Below are 26,022 nucleotides of genomic sequence, written 5' to 3'. Positions count from 1 at the left end.
ATGACATGAAATTTACAATTTATCAACACTTATGATGTGGTTATAATTTAAGTCAGCACTTACATCTAAACATTCAGAAATCTCTTCTGCACCTCCCTGAACATTTTCAGTTGCTTTGAGTTTCATTTCAATCTCATTCAACCATTTATTTTCTGCATCCAAATATGACAATAATTCGCGCCAACATGCCCATACCTCCTGGTGAAGAAAAGGTTTATTTAGATTGAAAATTTCAAAGGAAATTTTTAGTCATTAAAATACTGAAAACATTCATTCCCAAAGCAACATTATTCCCCAAAGCAACATGGCTGATATCGGAAGCTTATAGGACCATATAGTTGATTTTATTTGCCAGCACTCATCTGATCCAAATTAATATAAAAGAAAAACATCATTTTGATTAAACTGAGCAAAACCACATAAAATAATATGAAAAAGTGAACTCTTCTGCAAAACACAACTTGAATCTTCATTTTCATGTATTATCCATTTTATATATTTTCTGTAAAGTTTTCTTATATGAATATAAAAGTGAGCAGAATTTTTAAAGACCCATGTTAGAACTTAAGTCTTTATTATAAAAATGCACTTAGATTCCTTATATATTCTATATATTAATTTCTTAAAGCACAGGTCCATAAAATGTGAGCTTTTAAGAATTCAGGCTGAAATCTCTATGGAAATTAATTCTAAACCACATTTAGTGCAATTTATAGACCTTTTAAGTGCTAGAGTACTAAACATAATGTTGTGAAACGTTCTTATTCTCCTGAAATTAAATGATTGTCTAGTGTTTTATTTATACAGTGCCTGAAGATACTTAAATAAGCAGATAAAAATGGCACTTTATACACAAACAAAACATTTAAATGATCCAATAATAGTCTTTTTTGTTCCTTTTTTTTTTGTTGGTACAATTTAAAATAATGTTATTGAAATGCATTACACTCTTGGCAGATCAAGCTTCCCAGAGTGCAATTCATCTCACTGAACTTTGCTCACACCAAATGAGGGTTATAGAGGCATGTCAACATGTAACCACATGTCATTGATGATCAGGGTAAATATAGATTACCAGTTTAGACTACACACCTAATTTTCCATAGTGAAATTTAGACAAGATAAATTTTACTCTGGTACATCATCTTCCTCTATGAGGTTAGCTCTTGCAAATTATTCATAAACAAAATTTAGCATGTGCAACACTAACAGCAAAAAATGATACCTAATTCATCTATACCACTGTATAATATTAAAATAGTCCCATGGCAAGAGTCTGCAATGAAGTTGGCAAAAATGGTAGGGTCAGCTCAAAATGCATGAGAAATACTCAGTTTGCCACAGAGCACGTGTTATTCCCTTGCTGAGATACTATCACCTGACCAGCTCCAGGGCCACTCAGTCAAAAGCCTTAGCCATGGAATAGAGAAGCCTAGAGGAGCTGATGAAGGGAACATCACAGGGCTGCTACAAAGCCAGATTCCTGGCTTGAGCTCAGAAGGGATAAGAACCTTGAGCAGCCCTTGCTGTCTCTGACCTAAGAACCGTGTCTCAGTCTTCTCTTGCAATACAACTCTCCAGCAGATATCTCAAAATAACTTTGTGTGTAGCTCATAACATGGGGTATTTAGTGTATGGCTCATAAAGCGAGGATAGCCCTGGGCTACCCACAATCCCATTTGATAATATGGCTGTGCTCTCCACCTTACTTCCTGCAGCTAGAAGGGCTATAAATACAAGACTGACAAGATATCAAACCTCCAAAGTCTTCCACTTTCCATTCAGCCTGCTGCAGAGCTGCTGGTAGCTGGTAATTAGAACATCAAGCTCCTTTTTCAAAGCCTCATGAGCTGCAGGTGGAGCTTTTGCTATAAAGTTATTCACGGAATCTGTAATAAGCTTCACTTTCACTTCTTTCTGCAGGGCTTCCTCCTTTGCTCTCTGGAAAGGAAAAAAAGAGAAGATGTAGTCCTGATTTAAGAAGGGAAGTTATTTCTAGTAAGTATCAGAATTCTCTGACAGAATTCTAGACACACAAACAACACTACAACAAAACAAAACACAACAGGAGAAATTTATTTCCCAGACTTTCTGAAATAATCTTGAATGCATCTAAAAAACTTTTGTTTAATTTTGTTGCCAATACACAATAATCAATCCAATTTAACATCTCACAACGATCTAGTGTTCTGGAGCTCTCAGACTAATGGAACCTTTCAGTACTTTTTTTTTTTCCCCCCAGAAGTGCTCCAAGCACGTTTAGCATCATTAGCTATAAACAACAAATGACCAAAAAAAGAAAAAAAATCTGTTGTGTTACAAATTCATGTATCCAGATTTAATGGTAAAATCACAAGAATGGCCAAAAACAAAACAAAAAAAAAAAAAAGATACTTCTTGTCATTATCATTGTCTTGCATTTAAAAAGAAAGATAGAAAATATTTTTTTCTCTATTGTATATCCCACACTTTTTCTCCTCCCTCCCTTGTTATATGGTCTCATGAAAAAGATTTTCATACCGAGTACTGTTTCCTCTGAGTGTTTTTTGGTGTCTATGACTGGAATCATATCACAACTGGAAACATAGTGATGCTATAAAAAGTGGCATCAGTGCCTAAGGGCCTTCACAGGAATTTACAATGAGAACTACCTGCCCAAAAAACATCAAATCAAAACCATATTCCTGACAACATTTTTTCCCCGCTCTGGGTCTGTAAGCTCATGAACCAGAATAACTGTGATCAGCCTGCCATTAATAGAGGAAGCTTACAAGGTGGCTCTTTCCTCGCCTCAAGCTGTGGGAAGAAATGAGCTGCAGAATGAACACAGAATTCTGGTCCAGATTTTCTCTGTTGTGACATCATGACAAATGATCTGATTATTTCCTAGGTCAAGGTGCCACAGTCTGAACATGGCTGTACTTCATCTGGGTACAGAATATCTACTAGGAATCCATAACGGTGATTGTATATAAAACTATATGTTAACCTGTTTTAATATGCAGTGCAATGCATAAAATTGAGTTTTGCTATTTAATTACTAAAAAAGAACGCTAAAGCAGATATTTAATTTTTATATTTGTCTCATTTACAATTGAGTTGTTCCATAAATTTCCTTATATTGTGTGTATTCTGACTGGCAGCGAATTATTTGTGTCAGTAAAAAAAGAGATCATCAGTTGCATGGTCTGAAACTCTCAAACACTGGAAAAAAACATGGAAAATGAACAGTTTTTAATCAAAGTGTTCAATAGGTTGTCAAAGCTATATATATATGATGACAATCAGGTCATAATCTGGCTTCCTGAAAAGCACAAGCCAAACAATTCACCTTTGAAATAAGAAATAAGCCCACATCCAGTGGCTTAGCAAGAGTGTATTCAAGCATGTATCCCAAATTAGTCATTTTGTCCAAAGGCCATGTTCATCCCACATGAAGGAAACATTACTAATTGAGATCAAAACATGCTGTTTCTACATTTCTACATTTAAGACATAGTACTCATACATAGCACACACCAAGATGCATCCTAATGTCCTATTTTTTTTCTGCTCATTCTAATGCACAGATAAGACATAAAACTGATTTCACTCTACTGCTGCTAACAGCCAAATTTTAGGAATTATTCCTTAATTAAAAGAATGTTGAAGCTACATCTAAATCAATATCCAATACAGCAAATAGGAAAAAAAAACAATGTGGTGTTGAAGAAAATCAAATATCTTCTAGCATATTCCAAACAGAAATTCCTTTAAACCACTTAGATCTGAAAAGACATTTTCCTAAAAGAAAGAGTAGACTCTCTTTACAATGCGAGCTTAAAAAATAAGTTTGAACACAGCTCAAGGAATTAGTTTATCTTTTACCTTCAGCTCCTCAACAGCTTTCTGTAACTCATCAGGTGTTTTATACTCAAAATCTCTTTCCAGATATTCTTCCTCAGCTTGTGTTATCCACTCGTGCATCTCTGACAAATCCTTTCTGAGACTCACAGTCTTATCCAAACCACCTTTTAATGCAGCCTTCTTAGCATAGGCCTTTAAGAAAGAAAAGATTACATAGTACTTGAAGTAAAGATACTGTAAAAACCTGAAAACATTTTAGCCTGAAAATAATCAAATTAAATCCTATAATATTAAAATTGTTGATATTAGGCAGATGTTAACTAGTAATTAGGTAGAAATTAATAACAAACGATCAAAAAAGTACTGCATTTGTATACATCCTTTTTTAGCAAATCATGGCTCTGCAGAATGAGTTTGTTATGATACTAGAATGAGAATTTACACCATATGCTGAGGTCACCAGAAAACAGCTGTGGAAAAGAATATCTCCCAGGGATTATCTTCTGCGAAATGTAGAAAGAATAACCACAGGAGATTTTGAAAGCACATTCAAGGATGAAACTAAAGGCTCTTGAGCTATAAAGTCAGATGACCTTCTAATTAGTTCAAATGCTACTCACTAGAGAATAAAGCAATATGCATATCTTTCTTCTGTTGATTAAGTCATTTAAGACTGTCTCAGAAAGGTGAATACCCTAGAAATAGGTAAGGAAAAAAGCCCAATTTCCTAGTGGAAGAAGCTACTTATCTTAAAGGGAAAAATACTACTGTTAAATCATCTGCCAATCACTAACTGGGGGTCATATAATTGTATAATCCAGCTCATGTATAGAACTAGAAATAGATAATAATTTAGATCACCTCCATCCCAAACCATTCTCTGATTCTATTCATTGTGCATTAACCTATCAAAATTGTTCCCAATTATGTATTTACCATCTTTCAATAGTATTAAGACGTTTGCATCAAAAATAGTAAGTTATACTGGTGCCTCAGAATTGGGCTTGCAGAGCTTATTGCTCCAATATTCTGCTCTGTGGTGCTGCTTCAGTAAACATTATTTTCAGTAATATCAGGAGAAATTTTCTTAGTATTTGGTCTTATTTCTGACATTTATTGGTTTGTTACTCATCCTTGAGGACTGGCTGTTAAACATAAATGCCGTTCTACATAAATGTTGTTTAACATTTGTAGAACAAAATAAAGCAACAAGCAGCAAGTATAAAAGCAGAATTTTATGTGGCTCTGCAAAATTGTCTCTTTCTCAGTCCCAGCACCAGAAGAGAAGGTAATCTCCTATCACCTGAAAAAGAGTATCTGAATTGCAAATGATGACTGCTAATTGTCAGCTCTCACAGTCATATTAACTGCATGTATATCAACCCAAGCTGACTTTTCCAAGTCATTTAAGAAACCTCTACAAACCAAACTGATTTTTGTATTTACTATTCATGTCTTTTAATAGCTGTTACTGAAGAAGTTGTGTTAGAAATGCCCACTGGGAAGGAATAATTTGTGCCTCGTATTGAATGAAATTATTACAGACAGATTTTCAGGGAAGTCTGAAAAGAGCTGTGACAGACTTATTCTAAGGTAATACTTGAAATTTCTGTGAGAGAAGGGCAAAGGTAGCCATCTTATTAATATCAGAAAAAAAATTAATTAAATACTCCATGGTAGTGAAAGGGGAAATATTACAATACAGGAACAATGAAATGTCTTAAAGATTTCAAAGATCAACTTTTTTTTATATTTATCAAAAAAATATAGAGAGACTATTTTTCACATGTAAATAAAAAAAATTTAGAAAATATTATACTTCATTAAAAGGCAACACTTTTACGAAAATATACATTAAAAAGGTAGACAAGAGAATGTAGAAAAAATTTAAAGGTAATATAACATGAAAAAAATTTTATTTGAACTGTCATAAAGAATAAGAATCCAAATGCCATCAGTGAAATAAGAGTAATTTTTAGCTTCCTTACTTTGTAAAATTATTTATTAATAATGCCTTTAACTAAAATAAAAGAACTGTCCTTTCCTGTTATGTCCCATTCTCTCAAATCTGTGTGACTGCTGCAGACTAATTTATACACATGCATATGTGCACGTACTCTTAATTCTGAGTTATTCAAATGTGAACCCTTCACTGCTTTAATGTCTTTTTTCATCCAGAGTAATGACAAGCAATTTGAACAATGTACAAGAAAACATAAAACTAAGTACAGAATTTGATTGTTTTGGCAAATGCCTAAACAACACCTTCAGAAACGTAGTTTTGCAGGAGCCATAAATTATACTGCTGTTAGATCTAATATATTAGTATATATCTTTTTTATAAAAATAGTAAGATGCTGTGCTATAAATAAATATACTTTACATATACTGCTACAGGCTAAATCACACTCTGTATAATATTAGTTGAATAAATATGTCTAAATTCAGTTTCATATTTACTGCATATGAATACAAGGACAAATTCTGCCAGTGAAAACTCTGATGATTAATTTAAAAAGAAGCAGTCACAGCAGGAGACTTGGTACCTGTTGGCAAATGTGGTCCCACTGAGCATTGAGATTCTTTAGCTCTGACTCTATTCTGGAAGCAAATTCTGGCTCTGCTTCACTCTTCATTTTCTTCCCAGTCTCATTAACACTGTTCAAACTGGGCTGGATTGTCTGGATATCATTTACTAAAGCCTAAAGGAAGAGCAGTAGTTTAGGCAAGCAGAATTCACACAAAGTTTCAGATATAGTATCCCTATGAAAATGTGTCTGGATGAGATTCTGACTTGTCTGGGGTCCAGATCTCCAGTCAAATGAGCACAATTAACAGACTTATCTATGAAAAGAAATTTAAAAGGAATGAGCAGCTGTAATGTGGCAAGTGTTGTGTACCAAATAAAATTATGTAATTTTTAAATGTTATGTATGTACTATAAATATATACATATATAATGTTATAGTACTAAAATGCTTCCCTGCTGTTGGTTGAAAACATGACAAATACCTAGATCTTTTATTCACATTTCTGAAAGGACATTCCATTATAATGGTGAAAGATAACCACAATTCTTATTTAAATAATGGCCAAGAGAAAATATGAGAGAACTTGCAGCTCTGTAAGATCACTGTGTATGTAGTGCTTCATAGTATTTACACATCCTGCCAGAACATTTACAGAACTTGTAAATTCCACTGAGTATATAGACAGGGGCCATCATGGATTACAAGATTCACTGCACTTACATACTCTGTTGGGACAGGAAGAAGAATTTGTAAACCCTGTGATGGAAGTACCAATACTTCATGATGCTTTAAAAATCTGCTGGGATATCATCCTGGAACTTGTAAGTTTATTGAGAAAAGAATGGATATAACTCACAATACCTGCAAGTTCTTTTCCTACAATCAGAAAAGTTTGTAAATCACATGAGAAACAGATACAGAAAAAAGATCTTTTGGCACAGATTATACAGATTAAAAAAACAAAATCAACACTCATAAGCTCAACAAAGTAAATAAACAGTTGACTTTAGAGGTTAGTTGCATATAATTTTCTGTATTTGTTGGTGTGATCCTGCTATAAATACATTTTTTAAAAATTGTCACTGTGTGCCTCCTTCTGGTATTAAAGTTTCCTTATTTTAACTGATTTTTCCTTCAAACCCAGGACATGCAAAAGGTTCAAACACACTGCAGAAGGCAATCCCCTTCCTAACTGAATTTATTTTTAGGAAGAGTAATCATTTGTGTAACTTCTGTATAAACTCAGCTCATAGAGAAGAATTGAATAGCTGCCAAGCAGACAGGTAATACTCACTGTACATTGCTCAAGTTGCTTTTCCAGTGCTTCTGAGTCTCCAAGGGCAGGCCACTCTTCCTTCAGAAAAACATCCACTTCAGCCATCCACTTCTTCAGTGTTCTAGTGTCATTCTGTGTATTAAAAAGACATTTAATTGCATCACACAAAATCTGACTGGCAAGAGTGTAATTCAACCTGACACTACAACTAAAACTCATTACAATGTAATTTCAACATTATTGAACTGCCTGAAAATACAAACACAGCAAACAAGTAAATCCAATTTTACCTGGGTCTGTCATCAACATTTTAACCTACACTTTGACCATTTCTGACCAAGTTTAATGTGTCTATGATCAGACAACCTTGTAGCTCTCAAATTTATGCCTTCTAGATATAATTTGTGTTTAGATACTGCATGCTTGTTCATTGGTTCCTTCTATGGCTTCAGATTACTCATACTTGGCATTTAATTCAGGCTTACCCATCAAATGTTCTGTGCTTTCATTTAAACTTCAGACTTCTTTTGGAAGTTATATGCTCTCGTGACTATTTTTCTTCCAGAACATAACACACAAAAACACCCTTACTATTCAGAATGAAAAAAGCCAATGTAACTGAAAGAGATTCACTTCAGAAACTAAAATCATAAAATGACTCAATGAGTCCTTTCAGAGTCTCTCACTTACTTTTTCTAGCATTAGAATAGGAATATTATTTCCATAGACTTTATTTAACTCAGTTAACAAAAAATCTGAACATCAAATACTTGAAAAGAGGAAATGCTACCAGTACAGGCAACATTACAGGTAATCTTATAACTTGAAAACTAGAATGAGACTTAAAAAATACCACTTAAAATTAGCTTAAAACGTCATCTTTGATAATCAGATACACATATTACAATAAAATATATATACGGAAAAAAACTTTAAAAGTAAATTATAAAGCATTTTTTCATCCAACTGTTTTCATCACTAATGAAATACATCTTGATATTACATGCTGAATGTAAAGCTGAATTAAAGCACAAAAAAGGATGCTAGAAGAGAGACTGTGTCCGAAAATGTATACAAATATGCCTTAGTAACTATTATGAGACAAGTAACCAAAGGAAACATTTCCCTAATGTGACTGATATACTTAATAAAACCACAGGCTATTATGGAAAATGAACTGAATTAATAAAATTAATCATACAAAAATTATCAGTATACTCCAGAATGGCAATTACCAAAACACTGTTGAAATATCTACTGTGCATCGCATTATCCAACAGTAAAAATAGTTCAGAATCATATTTCATGCTGAAACTTTAATACCTTTACAAGAATACTTTTAGTTCATTAATGTGGCAAAATATTTATCTGGTGGGATTTACTTAAAAAGAGATTAGTCTCACGCTACCAATGAAGATCAAATGTATGACTCATATTTTTAATCAGATTGCTGTAAATGCATTTTTTTATGAACACTTATTTCATCATATCCCATACTGATACATTCCATAAATTACAGCAGCTAAAACAATAATCTGGATGAGAAGTCATTCAACGAGCTGAAAAGACAATGACTTTTATATTAGATGTGTACCAGAGGGCTTTCAGCAATAAATATAAGGGGTAAAATTTGTGTGCATCAACAGCTCACGCTGCTTTGAATGCTGATGCTCAGGACCTTTTTAAGACCAGTGGGAAAAGCTCAAAATTTGGTGATGGGGTCGGAGTGAAGTTAGGAGGCAGAGGGGAGGGAAAAGAAAAAAGTTTGAATTTCTTAAGCAAAGTGCCCTGCTTTTTTTACGTGACACTGTTTTGGGAATAGGGTGGCATCTGTGAGGAGAGGACAGGTGCTGTCCTGAGCTGGACACAGACAGTTCCATCTTCCCCGTGTGCAATCACCACAGGACACAGCTGATGCTGTGGTGAGCTAGTGATGCTCAGTGGCAATGTCGTTAAGAAAGGGCAAAAATGCCAGACAGAGGACAAGAGGAAAAAAGTGAGAAACACTGCAAAATGTGAGAAGCCCTACAGACACCCAGGTGAGGTTCCAATGCTGCCATTCTAAATACCTGAAATACACTTCTGCTTTCTGGAAACTGCTGACAAGATACTACTATATTACAGGTGACTTTAATTATGTACGTGAATTCATTAAAGTCAATATGGCACAGCTACTTCAGATGCATGAAAAAGTGCTTCAGCTACATTGAAAAAGAAGCAGAGGAACATTATTTGCAATTTTTTAATGAAATTAAAGGTTTTTGCTAATGAAACAACATAGACAGAAACAGCCACAAAATCAGAATTCTAAGTAAAATCTTGTACTCATCAAAATCAAGCAGAAATTTAAATACATTTTTTTGTCATGTTTTGACATCTCACTTTGGTGTTAATTCTGGAAGAACCTAAATGTGTTCTGCCTTAGTCCCACAGCAACAAGCCATCAGGTATTAGCAGAGGCTGAAAGAGTGTGATTAACCTGGAATCGCTGGAGTTTGGTCATGCGCTCCTCCAGCTTCTGGCAATGATCTGCCAGCTGTGCCGAGAGCTTCTTCCAGCGGCCAAGGACCACCTCAACCTCGGATCGGTAACTCTGGCCGACCTCTGCAGGGGCTTTCCTGGACAGGTCATCCACAGTCGTGCTGAGATAGGTCAGGCCTTTCTGCTGCTCTTGCAGAGAACTTTGGAGAGCCTGTGAAACAAACACAGACGACATCTTTGCTAAAACATACAATGGCATAATTTACTGAGCCACTTGCAATTGGTTTTATCATACAATATAAGTTTTTTTTTTGTTGAACTGAGAATATAATTAGAGGTATTTATACCTGTTCATAGATGTGATCTACATACATTTCATTAATTTGAGAAAAAAATTTGCTATGGCCCTGATAATAACACTTTCAAAAGAGCCTGAGAAAAGAACCAGAACATAGAAAAAAAGAACAAACTTAAGGAACTGATTCTGTGAGACAACATTTTTTACAGCTTCTCAAAACTTTTGGAATTCTCAGCCCAAATTTACTTCATCTAGTTTTTTTTTTCTATATTCTACATTTTCTTTCTGAATATGCATCAAACAATATGTTCATTAGCCATCTGAGAATACTAACTTTGTCAGACATTGAGATACAGGGAAGATTTGTACCCACTGGCAAAATTTGTTCCACATTTGTCTACTTGTAAATTTGACAAGAAACCTGTCAAAAGACTAAGCTGCATTTTGCAAATCAGAATAGTTTTCATGTCAGCACTGGAAAATGAAATTATGTAAACCTATGTTTCACTACCAGAACTTTCATTAAAGGAATATTTTATATACCATGGGGACAAACAAGGGCTTTTCCTTAACATTTCTAATATCTTATAAAATTGCTTTCAATGGTGAACACCATTTTAAATTCCTTAACTTCAGGAATCAATATCAGCAAGCAACCAAGGTCTCCTGAAGCCCTGGCCTAAAACCAAAATGAGCATTATTTACTCAAGATCCACAGGCTTCAGCAGCTTCGTGTACCAGAGTCCTGTTCTAAATTTCTCATTTGAGACATTTTTGCCCACAGTTTGATCACTCACCTTGAACTCCCTGAGTCTCTGCTCCATGATTTCATATTCAGCAATTGCAACCTGAGGCATGGACAGTTTAGTTTCTGACTGCTGCATCCACACAAGTATAGTGTTCATTGTCTCCTTGTAGTGTGCAGGAGGCAAACTGTCAAAAACTACATTCAATAGGGAAAAAAAAAGGGAAGGAAATAAAAGACGGAAGGAAGGAAATAAAACAATTTTTTGCTTCACTATTTGGTTTGCTGACAGAAGATACTTGATAAAAGACCAAATGTTATTGAAGTCTACAGATGTTTTGCAAGAGATTGCAACAGGCACAGTGTGTATCAGCACTATAAAAATAATTTTGGAAGCAAAAATATTTTGAAAAATGAAGACATGCCTTCTAATGTTTCCAATATCTCTACCATTTTATGAGTTATGTGCCATTTGACCTCATTATTATAGGTCAGAAGACAACTTATATGGTCAAGACAACTATTTCAAGACATTATGTGTGTTCAGAGATCAACAAACCATTGTACTTAACCTACAATCAGAAATGTCTTAAGAACTATGTTTATGTGTTCAATGTTTCTGTTCAAGTAAAATGTTCCATTTAAGACATCTGTTAAAGATTAGAAAATTAATCTTACTCCTGCAATAAAGTTGAATTTTATTGAACTGTGCTTATTGTATCAATATTACAGCTACTGCAAATAGACAACATCTGGCACACACATAAGCAACTCATTAGCAGATACATTCCCTCTGCCATCAACAACAGTTGCCTCTAAACTCACTAAAAAATGTGTAGACAAATAGCATGGCTGGTTGGAACTGAAACATTTCCAACTTGTTCATAATAATGAAGAATATAAAAGCTAAAAAAAAGGTGCACCCATTTGTATCTCCTGTATCCTCAATATTCTCTGGTGTTCCACAAAGAAATTTACAGAAAAATAATAAAGCTGTCCAAAAAGTAGTTTTGACAAAGAACACAGTTAAAATTTTTAAGCGCAAGCTTGCTTGGATCATACAGTAATGCTTGGCAGAATGTACTTCAGATTTTAATCTAATTTTTTATTTGATCAACAGAATGCCATGTGAAAAAAACTTATATTTACAGTCAGATATCATAACAACTTCCCAAAATCAGGACAATCTCTCTTGTGAAGAATGCACATTGTATGGCAAACTTTCCTCATAAAAGACTTGCCAGATGTGATTTATCACATATATCTGGGGATTTACAAAAGATAGGACTTGGTACCAGGAAAGACAAGAATTTCTTCCCTCGTGATGTATTTTTGTACACAGAAATCAATAGTAATATATTTTTGGAAATACAAACCCAAACATTTTCCATTTCATTCAGTAACATTTTAAATCTCTTCTTTCCTTCATGAAATTTGTACTGTCTTTGACTCATTTTATCCAAATAATTTCTACTTTACAATAGAACATGCATTTAAACTCTTCATTTCAAATGAATGGAGATATAATTTCAGCAGCTCAGATATGCAAAAGTATTATACAACTCTTAACTGCAGTTTTATTTAGAAGTATGAAATTGAATTTAGTGTTGTGATGTTTGACTTCTCTAAGTCATTTTTCCTTTAAAATGGAAAGCAAATCTTATGACTAATGTAAAATTAAAGCATTTAAGTAAAAGAACAGCTATTTTTGGTAGTACTGAAGAGTACCTCAGAACAGAGGAAAACTGCTATAGCAAACGCCACTAAATGCAACAAACTCTAATCCTGCAACTTTGCCAATAATAATAACAATTTTAAAACCATCCACATTTTGCAAAACATTTTATTCAATTGCAATGAGTTATGTTTTCTACTATTGGATGGGCTAAATAAGAGTTCAAATGGGATGACAAACATTGATTTAATCAAACTAGTATTTTTACATTTGGTTATTAAATATTAACTTTAGAAAGCATCTTTAAGCAGAGCGTAACCATAGTTTTCCCATTTTACTTTTCCAGATTACTACAGATTATCAATAATGAAACACTTTTGGATTCTCTAAGATAGACAATGTGTCACCATTTTTATCCACAAAGAATCAGAATAATTTTTAGGATGGCATTGAAGATCCTTTATTATTTTAGCAGCACATGATGGCAATGGTGAGAATTCAGTGAAGTTCCCACAGTGGGATTCACATTACACAGTTATTACTGTCTAAATAATCTAATTCATTTATGGCCTCTCTGTGGGCAATATGAATCTCTAAATTCCACATGCTAATAACACAAACCCACATTCAAGACCTGTTTCTTTTTATCTTAAAATTTGCTTTGTGATACTAATATTTATGGAATAAAGTCCATCCACACAAAAAGCAAAGCTCATTAATATGGATTCTGTTGTATTATCTAAAAAAAAAAAAAAATAAAAGAATTGGCAGAGAGAAATCTCTAGTATGTCCTCAATGTGGGCCTAGCTTAGATATAGCAAAACTAGGTCCATGGCAGAACTGTAACAAAATATCACAGAGGGAAATCACAAACGTGTTATTGTGAAATATCAGAATGCAGTTCCCATCCCAGAGCGGAAAAATGTTTTTGTATGAATCTCTTCCACTTGTAGGGAATGCATTTTGGTGTGATTGACATTGTAAGCCCTGAGAACTAACAGGCAAATACATTTGCACCTGCATATTTCTTTTAGAGAAAGTCCATACTTGTGGAAACAGAATGTTCTAATGGTTAGGATTTATTTCTAATAAATAGAACTATCTAAACATGTGAAAAAAACTTTCCAAGTAAGTAAAATACTTTGCTTGTTTTTGCTCGCTGCTTCCATGTTTTTTGTGACCAGATTTTTCAGTCAGAAATATTTTCCCAAATCAGAAATGAAATGAGAATACAATTATCTCAACAACTATCAAATCACACTGGATAGGTTGCAATGTGTTTCTCCTGCAGTCATTACAAATCCCACTGTTCATCACACCATCGTGAAAGGCAATAAATATAATCTATGGGAGCATTTTATAAAGACTTATTCCCTGAAATAAATTAACAAGATTGAACTTCATGAATTTCCAATAAAAACCTCTTCAGTAGTAAAACCAGGGTGATGTTTTCACAAGTTTGTTTCACTTATGTTGTAACACAAATACTTGAACCAATTCATAATTATGTCTTTATTCATAAAAGATTCCCTTCTACAGTTTTAACCAGAAAGTCTCATAAGGAATCTTGTGTAACACTTGATCAATGCTATGCAAGTGATTTAAGTCTTCCAAATCTCTTTATTATAAAGCTCTTGAAAGAAACAGAAGTGAATAATAGAATCACAGTATGGTTTGAGTTGGAAGGAACCTTGAAGATCATCCCCATGAAACCTCAAAACCCCACCATAGGCAGGGACACCTTCCACTAGATCAGGTTGCTCAAGCCCCATCCAACATGGCTTTGAACACTTCCAGGGAAGCCCTTTTCCAGTTCTATAGGATCTTTTGTAACAGTAAATATATCTCAAAGACACAATTATTTTTTAGGTGGGTTTGTTTTTCATCCATAAAAATATTCATTTTTACCACTGAGGAAAAGGACAAAATCACCTACATTTCGCAGGCTGCTTTGTCCTTCTAATCTTGATTGAAATAAAAAATAATTACCAGAGGAAATGGATGAGGTGAAAAAAAGAAAAGAAATTGCTTGCATGCTACTTATTAAAACAATAAATTTTCACACACATCTGAACTGTATCTTCAGCTTGAAAGACACATTTGAAGAAGGTTAAGCAAACTTCATCCCTCAAAATCAAACAGCAATGAATATTTTTACTACTAAATCATAGTTCAGGTCTTAAAGAAAACTTATGAAGTTTTCAAGATACTTGATTTAATTTTTCCTTCCTCAAGTATACAGTGATTTTTGAAATATTATTTTACGTATCATTACAATTTCACTGCCACTTATAACCCATTTCCAATGCACTTAAAGCATCAAAATAAATCATCAGTTCAAAGTTTTAACCAAAGTAGAATAATTACAGACTAAAACTCTAAACGTTCATCATACTGTTACAGTCACTGAAGTTTATTATCTTATACAATTATGCCAAGTTTGAATTGCATGAGCTCTGTGCAATCCAACACTCTAAGATACTGTACTTATGGATTAGGGAGAATAAAAATGTGCATGCAAAATAATTTTAAGCATGACATGGGTAAATTAAAAGTCTAAAGAATCTTGACATGTTGCAGAAGGCAAAGGCTTTCTAAAGTACTTCCTGAAATAAACAGGAGAAACATAATTTGAATACAGATGAATAATTTATCATTAATAATAACAACAGCAATGATGACAATGATGACTTCACCTTTGGGAATTACTAATTCTGCAAAGGTAGAATCAGAACTTGAAAGAGAAGCACAGTGCATAAATTTATGATGGAGACAAAAATGGAAATTAAAATGACTTTTTCTTTCCCACCTCCATCTTGCTACTTTTAATTTTTCCTGTGACAAAAGCCTTTTTTTCAGTTACTTGCTAAAAAGCCAACGATTTTCCAATTCCCCTCAGAAGAACATGTATCTCAGAGAGAACATGTATCTCCATCAAGGCCACGACTGGTTAACAGCTCAGTGCAGCGAGACTGAAAAGCAGAAGCACCTTAATGGAATTCAGTTAAGTCACAGAGCTAGAGGAGTGCTGGAATGAATGAGCTGCCACCCAGGAGGAAGTTTGGACCAGGGAGTATCCACTTACCTGACACTGTCAGCTCTCCCTGGGCTCAGGGGGAACGGGGGCTGACCATGCTGCTGCCCAGAAATCTCTCTGATGTAACAGCAGGTAATTTCAAGACAAGTATATATAAAGTACAAAACCTCATTTTTCATCAGGGCATTACAAAATCTAAGAACCTCCTTGGGAAATCAGGTTATTCACAGTCGAATCATTGCCAGGGTTGTCTATTTCACTCCCTTGTGTAGATTACTGTACAGTTTTAAGCTGGGTCTGACCTTTATTTTTTTCTATATAGCAATATTTTAGACATTACTATAAATGTGTATGGGGAGAAGAAAGAGCTGGAATGCTGGATACATCACATTCAAAATGACATATGGATAAATATACATTCTATAAAGTGAGAAAAATGGGGTCGTATTTCTCAATATTTTATGAGATTCTATCTCTTTCATAACCAGCCCCACAAAATAATGAAAAAACACAATCAAATAGGTTTCAAAATTTAAATTAGGTTTTATAACTGGAAATGCTAATCAAATCATGGAGGAAAAAAATGTAAGAAAATCTGAGTTAGTCTTTAGTATTATTTTATTGACAAATCTTCAACAGAGAGGAAACTATTAAGCACTCCTGAATGTTTTTTAAAAAACTCCAAAACTAAGCTGCCATCACTTTCAAAAAACCACAATCAAAACCTGATCAAACAAAAAATATTTGAGGGAGACAATCCCCAGAATTAGAGAAAACTGTTTATGAGGGGAAAATTTCCTTGAAAACCAGGACAGCTAAATACCCTTATCCATCAGAAAAGTTAATGAAGCAATGGAAGATTAACAAAAATTGCTCACAAAATAAACAAACCTTTTATGATGGTCAAAAATAGATATCTTTCTAACCCAAAAATAAACCTTAATCATGAATCAAAAAAAGAAAAATCTTTTTAAACACATGTAGGTTTTATGTACAGGAAAGAAAAAAAAGGACTAAATATTATAACTGATCTGCAATTCCTCATTCAATCCTCAGGAGACTTTTCCATCTGTAGGAAATAATTAATTACAAATAATTTATGCAAAAAAAAAATGGAAATATCTAAAATACAAAATACAAACAAAATTTCAATGTTATTAAAGTGAGGCCAGAATTAAGACAGAAGATATAGCCCATCTATGCAACACAAGAAAAGTAGTAACAACTGTCCAGGGCTCATTGCAATATTGATTGAAAGACTTCTGTTCTCTTGCACTATGGGAGAACCTACCCAGCCTGGTCAATGCTTCCACCTCAGGACAGCTGTTCCTGCAGCTGGCCAGGGCACTGGAGGAGCTGACTGAAGCCCAGGCTGGGGAAGAATACCCAGGAAGAACTTTATTAAAGCCTATGGCATTACAAGTCAGGCACTGAACAGTATTTACCTTACGGGACCAATTAACTGGATAATTCATGGCCTCTCACTACAGTAAAATTTGACGTGGCAAACCAAATAATTATGGAAGTTTAGACTGAGTAGAAATCATAAAGAAGCCAGTATTTATGCTATGTTTTTGTTAGAAGAATAGCAACTGATTTCAGCATATAAAATGGTTTTCACATCTTGTCCATTGTTCATCTTGAATTTAGAATAATGAAGAAACTTTATACTCCTTAATGTTAAATTTCTACAACTCGTCCTTTCATTACTTGCTATGGGACACTTGCATTTTATTTCTTCTGTTCCCCCATGCATCATCACCTCTTCAGTTTGCATATGTGGACAATGCATGTAAAATAACTACAGCAGTGCAGTAATGCAGTATTGAAAAAACAATATCCAAGACTCTCTGTGAAAGAATTTAGGAGGAATATTAGAAAAATCCACTAGAAGGAGCTAGCACTATGTCAAATTTCAAATCAGTACAATAATTTACAGATATCAGTGGTTTAAGGGGCAAACAATATCTTTGTTGTTGAGAAAAGTTAGATTGGCATTTATTTTTGTCTGATACTTTATAAATTTCATAAGTTAATACAGGAAGTGTACAATTACTGGTATGCTACGTATCATTAATTAGGAATAAGTAACTTTGTATTTTGGTATAGCATTTTGGCCCTTTTGAAAAATTTATTTTACTAAAAATATCACAGAATGTTATAACTGGCAATTATGTGTTCTGTCTTGCAAATAAGAAAGAGTTGGCCACATGATGAAAAACTAGATATGTTAACTCTCTTTGACGAGATTTGTGGAATTAAATTTCTATTCTGTAAAAATCTAGAGCAGATTCACTCCTGTTATTAAGCTGTCCTTCCTCTCTACTGACTGACAGAGATGGACTGCCTTGTCTTATAATCCAAATAAACAAAGACAGTTTTATGGTGCCAAAAAATATCACTGAATCTGTCCATAAACATACTAACAAGAGGAACTTTGATGGCAGAACAACATTGAGTGGAAGCTTTGCTTCTGAATAGTGAACCTTCCCTTGATTTCTTAAGATAAATTATGGAATGAGCTGATAATTTTTGAAATACTAATTCAACTGCAATAAAGAGCACCTGAATTGCACTACTGGTTAAGTATCACAAAAGCAAATATAAAACCGGGAACGCAAAATATAAACATCTATTCTACATGTGCTAGTCAGGCAAATTGACTTCTTGTCAAGAACACTTACTGGTCTGTAGCTGCTTTTCTCTGGCATGCATGTCAGCAAATATTTGTTTGAAATGGCTGGTAAAAGCAGCAAGGTCAGCATCTAGAAACACTGGTGCTTGTTCTTTCTCTTTGAGTGCTTGACTTTGAGCCTTTAGCCGTTCAATCTGAGGCTGCAGGGTTGACATTCGAATGATTTCATCCTGGTTCAAACAAAAAAAAAAAAAAAAACACAAAAAAAACCAAAAAAAAAAAAACAACAAAAAAATCAAGATGCAGCTACACAAGAAATGAAACCACTAGTGCCATGAAATCACCACCATTTCAGTACACATTACACAACTTTTTTGCTTCCAAATACTTCAGTTACAATACAAATCAATTCAACATTTTAAACTTTTCCTGACAAATCAATATCTCTACTCTCAATAAAATTGTTGATTGAAATTGCTGCTTAAAGCCACCTTAAAGTCACTTTCACAGACATTTTGCTCAAAGAAAATAACGACTGTACATTAAATTTTCAATCCTAAGGAACATCCTTCTCATGTGAAGATGGGAAGATAAAAACACCACATGTACCATAATCCTGGACCCATGTCTGTTAGATTATGTACAGACTAAATAAAATGAAGTAGAAAAGGAGAGATGAAGATGCCCAGTGATTTCTAGTAGCCTCACAGTGACACATTAGAGGCTGAGGTTAAGATTAGGATAGAACAGAGCAGAGGGAAGAGACTTTCAGGGAACATCTATTCCAATGGCCTGACAAGTTAAAGCACATTGAGAAGGATATTTTCCAAATGGCTCCTACAGACTGACAGGCTGGGGGCTGTCACCACTTCTCCAGCCTTTTTGTTACACTCTTCAAACACCCTCCCAACTCCAGTCTAAACCTCCCCTGGCACAGCTTTCAACCATTCCCATGCATCCTATGCCTGGATACCAGGGAGAAGAGATCAGCATCTCTTTCTTCACTGTCCTTCTCAGGAAGCTGTAGAGGGCAATGGGGTTGTTCTATCATACCTTGTATACACTGTGACATGTGCAACTACAGAATATAAAAGAAATGAGCAAAGGCAAATGTACAGTCCTTAGCAGAGACATTCAAAGAAAAGTTTTCTGCACGAAAACAGAGACCTCTGTAGGCACAATGCCAGCTTGGAAATACCTGAAAATTGAATTGAAGTAACAGCATAGACCTCAATTTGGGTTTCAATATTTTCTGGTTGAGAGCTTCTGGAGTCAGAGATTTCCTAAAGTCAAACTTCCACAAGTATGTAATGTAATTTATAATGCAATACGACACCTCAATATATTGCTGTTAATCAATATTAGCTTGTAAGCTCTCCACCCACAGAGCTGTCTACAGAAAGAGAGAGAAGCAAATTTCTATGGTGGTGCAGCACACAAATAAAAAAAATTAGGGAGAATTATAAGTGAATTGGTGTGACAGTTTTTGTACAACTTCTGTGATTCTCTCATATTGTGACAGAAGAATATGCCTCCATTTGACTGTACAACCCACACTGAATCATAACACAGGGTATGTAAGAAGTAAAGTGATCTGCAAGGGCAAATTTTGGACTTGAAGACAATGTTCAGGCACAGATCCTTAACAGAGGTGATGAGCAACATTTTCGTAATGAGGAACCAAAGACCCAGATTTTTACATGAAAATGAAATATTAAAAAGACTCCAGGCCCACAGTTCCCTCTAAGTGTCTAAATATTCTAATGACTAAATATTTGGGGCAGATTTTTAAAGACCTGTATCCTGGGTTCTATTGCCTCTTTATTTCTTTACTAGTCTTTCCTTTCCTTGATCAAATATTTTCTATAATTACTTTGTAAATTCAAGGAGTCAATTTACCATTTTTATAGTGAAATATTTTAGGTCATAATCTGTCCCACTGTTGGAATACCTATGAAGAACAATATAATAAAAAACTTGAGCAAGTTTTTAAACTCTAACCTTGCATCTTTCTAACTGAGTTTTTACTGTAGCAGGATCTGTTGCTGGTGAGGGTTGTGTCTTCAGCCAGTTTTCTGCAGCAATTGCTGTCTGCTCCAGTTGCTGCAGCTGGGAGTAGAAGTCAATGATGTTATTTTGGTACTCCAGCCATGCCAGTCTTTCACTCAGCAACTGACAGAACTCAATCCAGCGGCTCTTCAGCTGCTCTGAGGCTTGTCTAATGTTGTCAGGATTCAGACCCTCTAGAAAAACAAGAGAAGATGCTTAAAGATAAACAAGTCACAAAGAAAAGGAAAAAAAAAAAAAGTAGAAGAGTTTAACAATTCAATTTCTCTATTTGTGAGCTCATAAATCCAGTTAATGATTTATCACCAAATAACAGTTATGAATCTACAGATGTTATACATTAGTGGGGAAAGCATATAAATAAATATTTAAAGTTGCTGCCTAGGTACTTTTGTCGCTATAGGAATGAATTATAAACTACATTAAAGTACAAGAATGGGAATAAAGCAGAAAATAGAGATACAATACATAAAGTTAATTAAAACTTCTATAAGAAATAAAAAAAATCCTGACAGCTGGATTTTGAAAACTATGCCTGGACTGTAATTAGATTTTAATGTACAAGACTGCTGCTGGCTTTTCTTCTATAAAAAGACTGATTACAATTAATAGGAATGATATGCCACAGTTATTTAGAGGTTTCTGATAATCCAACCCATATATTTTGCATTATACATTATTTTAAAAATATCATAAACACTAAGGCATAAACAAAGTACCAGATCAAACCTCCATCTGTGCCAGTCCTGCATGTCCAACAATGACCATAAGGAGACATTAAGAAGAGAGTCAAGAAACCATAGCTGATGCTTCTCTATGGTTATTTTCAAAGTGACTGGTTTCTCTGATGTAGTTTGCCTATTCCTGTCTGTTGTTCAATAATCATGCTTATAATAAAGTTCATAAAATAAAACTGACTTCAGTTATTGTGGACAAGGTAATTATTTAGAATGATTAAAAGGTAAAAGGAATTTTCTTCACTTTCTGTGATGAAAGTAAAGCAATACATACGAAAGACAAGAAAATGTGTCTTAAAATAATTCATAATCACTGTGTAATTTGAACTCAGGATGACTTCAAAATAATAATTTAATCATCTCATTTATTTTTCAATGGAAGTTTAAATGTAGCCCCTAACATTTTTTAAATTGTAATGACATGTAATGATATACATGGCAATAAGGCCAACATTGATTTCAAAATGAGTAAAATTCTCAAATCATTAACCAATGTCATATGCTTAAGAACACTTTTAATAACATCATCACAGAGTCATACAATAGCCAACCAGTTAAACAGAAGCTATGTTTTTATCAAAATAAAAAAAAAATAGAGTATTTTTCATTAAAGCAAGTTTAAAAGCAAATGAGACAAAAGCCTTCTGTGCTCCAATACTGCAATCTTTGATACACTACTGAATATGGGTTTTCTGGTTTGCAATCTGCACTCCGAATCTACAGGAAAATTTCTTTATCAGGATTAATAAATAGTTAAGGTCATGGCAATTTTGGAAGGTAGAACATAGGAAATAGAGTCCTAATTAGAGGTAAATGCTGTAATAAAAAGTACTAATTTTTTTTAATAATAAAATATTATAAGGAATTGCTATAATGAATGCTATATGGTAAGCCACAGTAAATGATAATCAGGGATCATATCTGTTGTGGAGCATCATAGTGCTCTGGCAAATCCTGTACTGGATCCAGCTCAGGGCTATTTCATTCAGAGTTGCTTGGAAACAGCCCACTTGGAAACAGACTGTGCAGTAACCTGAAAGCAGTTCTCTGGATATGCTTTTGCTCTGGGATGGTGCCCCAGCCAAACAAATTGTACAGCATTTCAAAAAGCAAAACTATTGGAAAAATAAAACAAATAAAAGCCCAGCACTACTGGGAGATAATGGTAATGGTGGTGGTTGGAGCAGCTCCAAATACACATTATACTCAAAAAACTGAAGAGAATATTTTAAGGACTGAGCAAGGATATAAAACGAACTTTGAAGTATGAAGAAGTAAAAAAAGATTTTGACACATCTTAATAAAATCCAAAAGTGATCTTGTCTTCTGTGAGCATGTGTGGGCATCTGGAGATGTGGTAGCATAACTACATTTTCTAGTAGTGTAATGTCTAATGAGCATGTGAAGAATAAACCTGAATAGCACAGCACATCTGAATAACAGCAATCACAGACAACCAGGCACACACATAGTGACTCTTAACAACAGCAAGAACAAACATATGTATAGACAATAAGACTTGAATTATGCTGTATTTTAACAATTGTTTCTGTTGTGAATTGGGTATAAAAATGTTGTAAATTCATAATAGAGAGCAGATTATCTTTGCCATTGTGTTCATTATTATCTCTGAACCTGGAAGACATCGCTTGTGAGTTTGGTAGACTAGATATAAAAAGATCACTTTATTTATTCCTCCTTTCCCATCTTTTCAGCTGCCACAGTCTCCTAAGTACCCTTAGGCAAGATTATGATTACCAGAAATGTAGTCATGGATTCTCCACATATAATAATGCTTTTCACTGCAATATTTTCTTCTAGGATTCCAAGAGGTCTGAATTTCAGATGAAAATCTAGATTCACTAGATCCTCCTTTCTTATTTTGTTCATAGGTCCCTCTTCACATGACACATTTGAATATGTGAAAATAGCCACTATTCAATATTTCTTTAATTCTTTTATTTAACATCTAACCTTCAAGTCTAAATGTGATTCTATAAATGCATAGAGAAAGAAATCCTTTTGCTCTTCATGTTCCTGAAATGGACATTACAAAACTGAGTTATGCAGTCATGTTTGGTAAAATATTGCACAATGCACCTTCATTAAGCAGAACATCCTACTGTAAGGAAGATAACATTTCCATACCATGTGTTTTTAAGACTCTTATTTTTCAGTCCATTCAGGTAAATCAAAATTGTCCATCAGATGCCAGCATGTCATTTCCAGAAGGATGTAATAAAATGACTGCTGCTTGCACTTGAGATCATTTGGGCAAGTCTGACCCATTGGAGAAAATCAAGAATTTCACATGGAATGGAATTGTTAGGGTTGGAAGGGACTCCTGGAGATTACCCAGTCCAAGCCACATGCCAAGGCAGGGTCACCCAGAGCAGGTGACACAGAAAATGTCCAGGTGGAGTTTGGAATGTCTCCAGAGAGGGAGCCTTCATGACTTCCCTGGGCAGCACAGGGTTCCAGTGCTCTGCTACCCCTAAAGAAAAAAAAAATGTTCCTCTAGTTGAGGTAGAACTGCCTGCATTTTAATTTATTACTCCTTAATAAACTCCATTATTCCTTGTCCTATTTGAAACATTCTGCTGTGATAACTACTGATTTCTTGACTAATGTAAGCAACTTTACCAAGACATACCAAAAGTGTACAAGCAGGCAAAGAAACAATATAAAACCCATTTTCTGGCAAAACATTATTTTATGAATAGTGGTTGGTTCATAATATTTTCATGTTTCACATACTAAAAGCTTTTGGTATAATCACTGTATAAATATACTGTACCTAGAGGAAACAGATCATTATCTGAAGTGCATCCGTTAATTTTATTACCTTGTATACTGCACATAATAAATTGTGCCTGAATATTTTTAATTGTGCAGCACCATACATGCAAGTGCTTTGGAATTGCTACTTAATATGAAATATATTTTGTTAAGTGCATCTGTCACTTGCACAGTTCTGTAATAGAATAATGTAAAATTATTTGGTTTTTGTAGCTTTCAACTCTTGTGTAACTTACAAGATAATGTATTTCTTCCACAGAATTGTGGCAATTCAAAATTACATGTTTTATTGCAACAAATTGATTTGTATTCACTTTAATGCTTCCTGTCAAAATTCTCTGATTATTCATTTTGATATCCTATTTATTTTATTCTAAACTCCTATAATAGCCAAGTGTCCACTCCAACTGCTAAACTACTTCACTTATGCATCAACAGATTTTTTATTCTATTTTATAATATAATTTAGTAAAGAAAAACAATACAGATTTGTTTTCCATAGAAACACCGGTAAACAGAATATGTAAGTTTTCACTGATTGCAATCATCGGTCTTTGAAAGCATGGGCAAGGAGAGGCAGCTCACAGCCCATGTGGGTGGCTGGGTAAAGAAGAATCCACCAGAAAGCATCAATGATTTCCCTTGTGCTGGGAAAAGCCCTTCAAATGACAATGTTCAGACACCCTGCCTACAAACACAGGAACAGCTATGGTGTGGGAGAGGGCACATCTTTCCAGGGAAAAGTCTTCTGCTGACAGCATTTACGTAAGGCTAGAAGAGTGTCCTGTGTAAATATGTTTCCTCAGAATATTTGCCTCTGCTAAGGAACAAATAAATTAAACCCTAAATAAACGAAGCCAATTCTCTCCAGAATCCTGTTTTTTCTTTAACTTATTCTCTATCCTACCTATCACAGAAAAAAAAAAAAAGGCAAAAAAATAAATATAAATGATTCAATAATGGAGTTCACCACTACTCTGAACTTGCTCTTATAATCCACCAGAGGTCTCACCTTTTTATGCTCTTCATCTGTTACATTCAGAATCTTGTTTATGAGCAAGCAGAAAAAATATTTTAAATATTAAGTAAAGCCAGCATATTCAGTGCCAGCATAATTGTAATCTTAAGGAATCTAATCATGATTAGTCCAGATCTAATTGACATAGAATAAGTAAAAATTAACAATACAAGTAAAATTGTTATCACTTGACTTCTGAACTGATCTATGCTTTAAATCTCTCTGCCTTGTATGGTCTTTTAATTACAGATTATACTTCAAATGCATGACAATCATCAATTCAATCACTGACTCGTTTCCCTAAAGAACAACAATGGAAGCATCATTACTTTTAATCTGTAAATTGTGGTAGTTAGAAAGGTTTCTCATTAAAATAACATTGTACATCTTCCCTCCACTAGATGTTAAACTGCAGATCTCCCACAAATCCATAAAGGCAAAAGAATTAATTCCAGTTCCTTCCCATTTTATGGAAAAGAGTTCCAGCACTGGAACAGGAAGGTATGAAAGAACAGTTAGGCTGCTCCAAAAATGTTATTTTTGAGATTAAGCAAATTCTTCTTCTTGTTCTTTGTGAATACAACAACCAAAAAAAAAATTAATTTACACAAGACACAAACACTATAGAAACTTAGTTGAATTACTGTGGAAAATATAAAACTGCATAACTCTACTACAGTTTGAAATTAATTTTTAAAGTTAATCTTTTTACTTAACTTTTAGTTCAGTTTCAGTTGGACTAAATTACAACCATTAACTGCAATTAGATCATAATGATTGGAAGAAAAGACAAATGAAGAGTATGTTGTATACAAAAGTACAATGGCTTTACAATGACAGTTAACTTCCTCTACCCTCAAGGAGTAATTTTGAGCAT

General features: G+C 34.2%; 1 protein-coding gene across 13 annotated transcripts in view; it reads right to left on the bottom strand.

Moving 5' to 3' along the window:
* DMD (dystrophin) overlaps positions 1–26,022 on the bottom strand; it is a 1,045,484-nt gene that overhangs the window by 634,856 nt on the left and 384,606 nt on the right. For all 13 annotated transcript variants that reach the window (XM_068179791.1, XM_068179794.1, XM_068179795.1 and 10 more), the window contains 9 exons: positions 20,526–20,767; positions 18,574–18,754; positions 11,230–11,375; positions 10,133–10,345; positions 7,672–7,785; positions 6,393–6,548; positions 3,868–4,038; positions 1,759–1,941; positions 64–198 (listed from right to left, as the gene is read on the bottom strand). In XM_068179791.1, the coding sequence (XP_068035892.1) occupies positions 64–198; positions 1,759–1,941; positions 3,868–4,038; positions 6,393–6,548; positions 7,672–7,785; positions 10,133–10,345; positions 11,230–11,375; positions 18,574–18,754; positions 20,526–20,767 (1,541 nt within the window). The remainder of the gene's footprint in view (positions 1–63; positions 199–1,758; positions 1,942–3,867; positions 4,039–6,392; positions 6,549–7,671; positions 7,786–10,132; positions 10,346–11,229; positions 11,376–18,573; positions 18,755–20,525; positions 20,768–26,022) is intronic.

Source organism: Anomalospiza imberbis, chromosome 2, assembly GCF_031753505.1.
Source record: "Anomalospiza imberbis isolate Cuckoo-Finch-1a 21T00152 chromosome 2, ASM3175350v1, whole genome shotgun sequence".
NCBI classification, from domain to species: Eukaryota; Metazoa; Chordata; class Aves; order Passeriformes; family Viduidae; genus Anomalospiza; species Anomalospiza imberbis.
The sequence above is the reverse complement of the archived record's forward strand: the minus strand, read 5'-3'. Positions and strand labels throughout refer to the sequence as shown.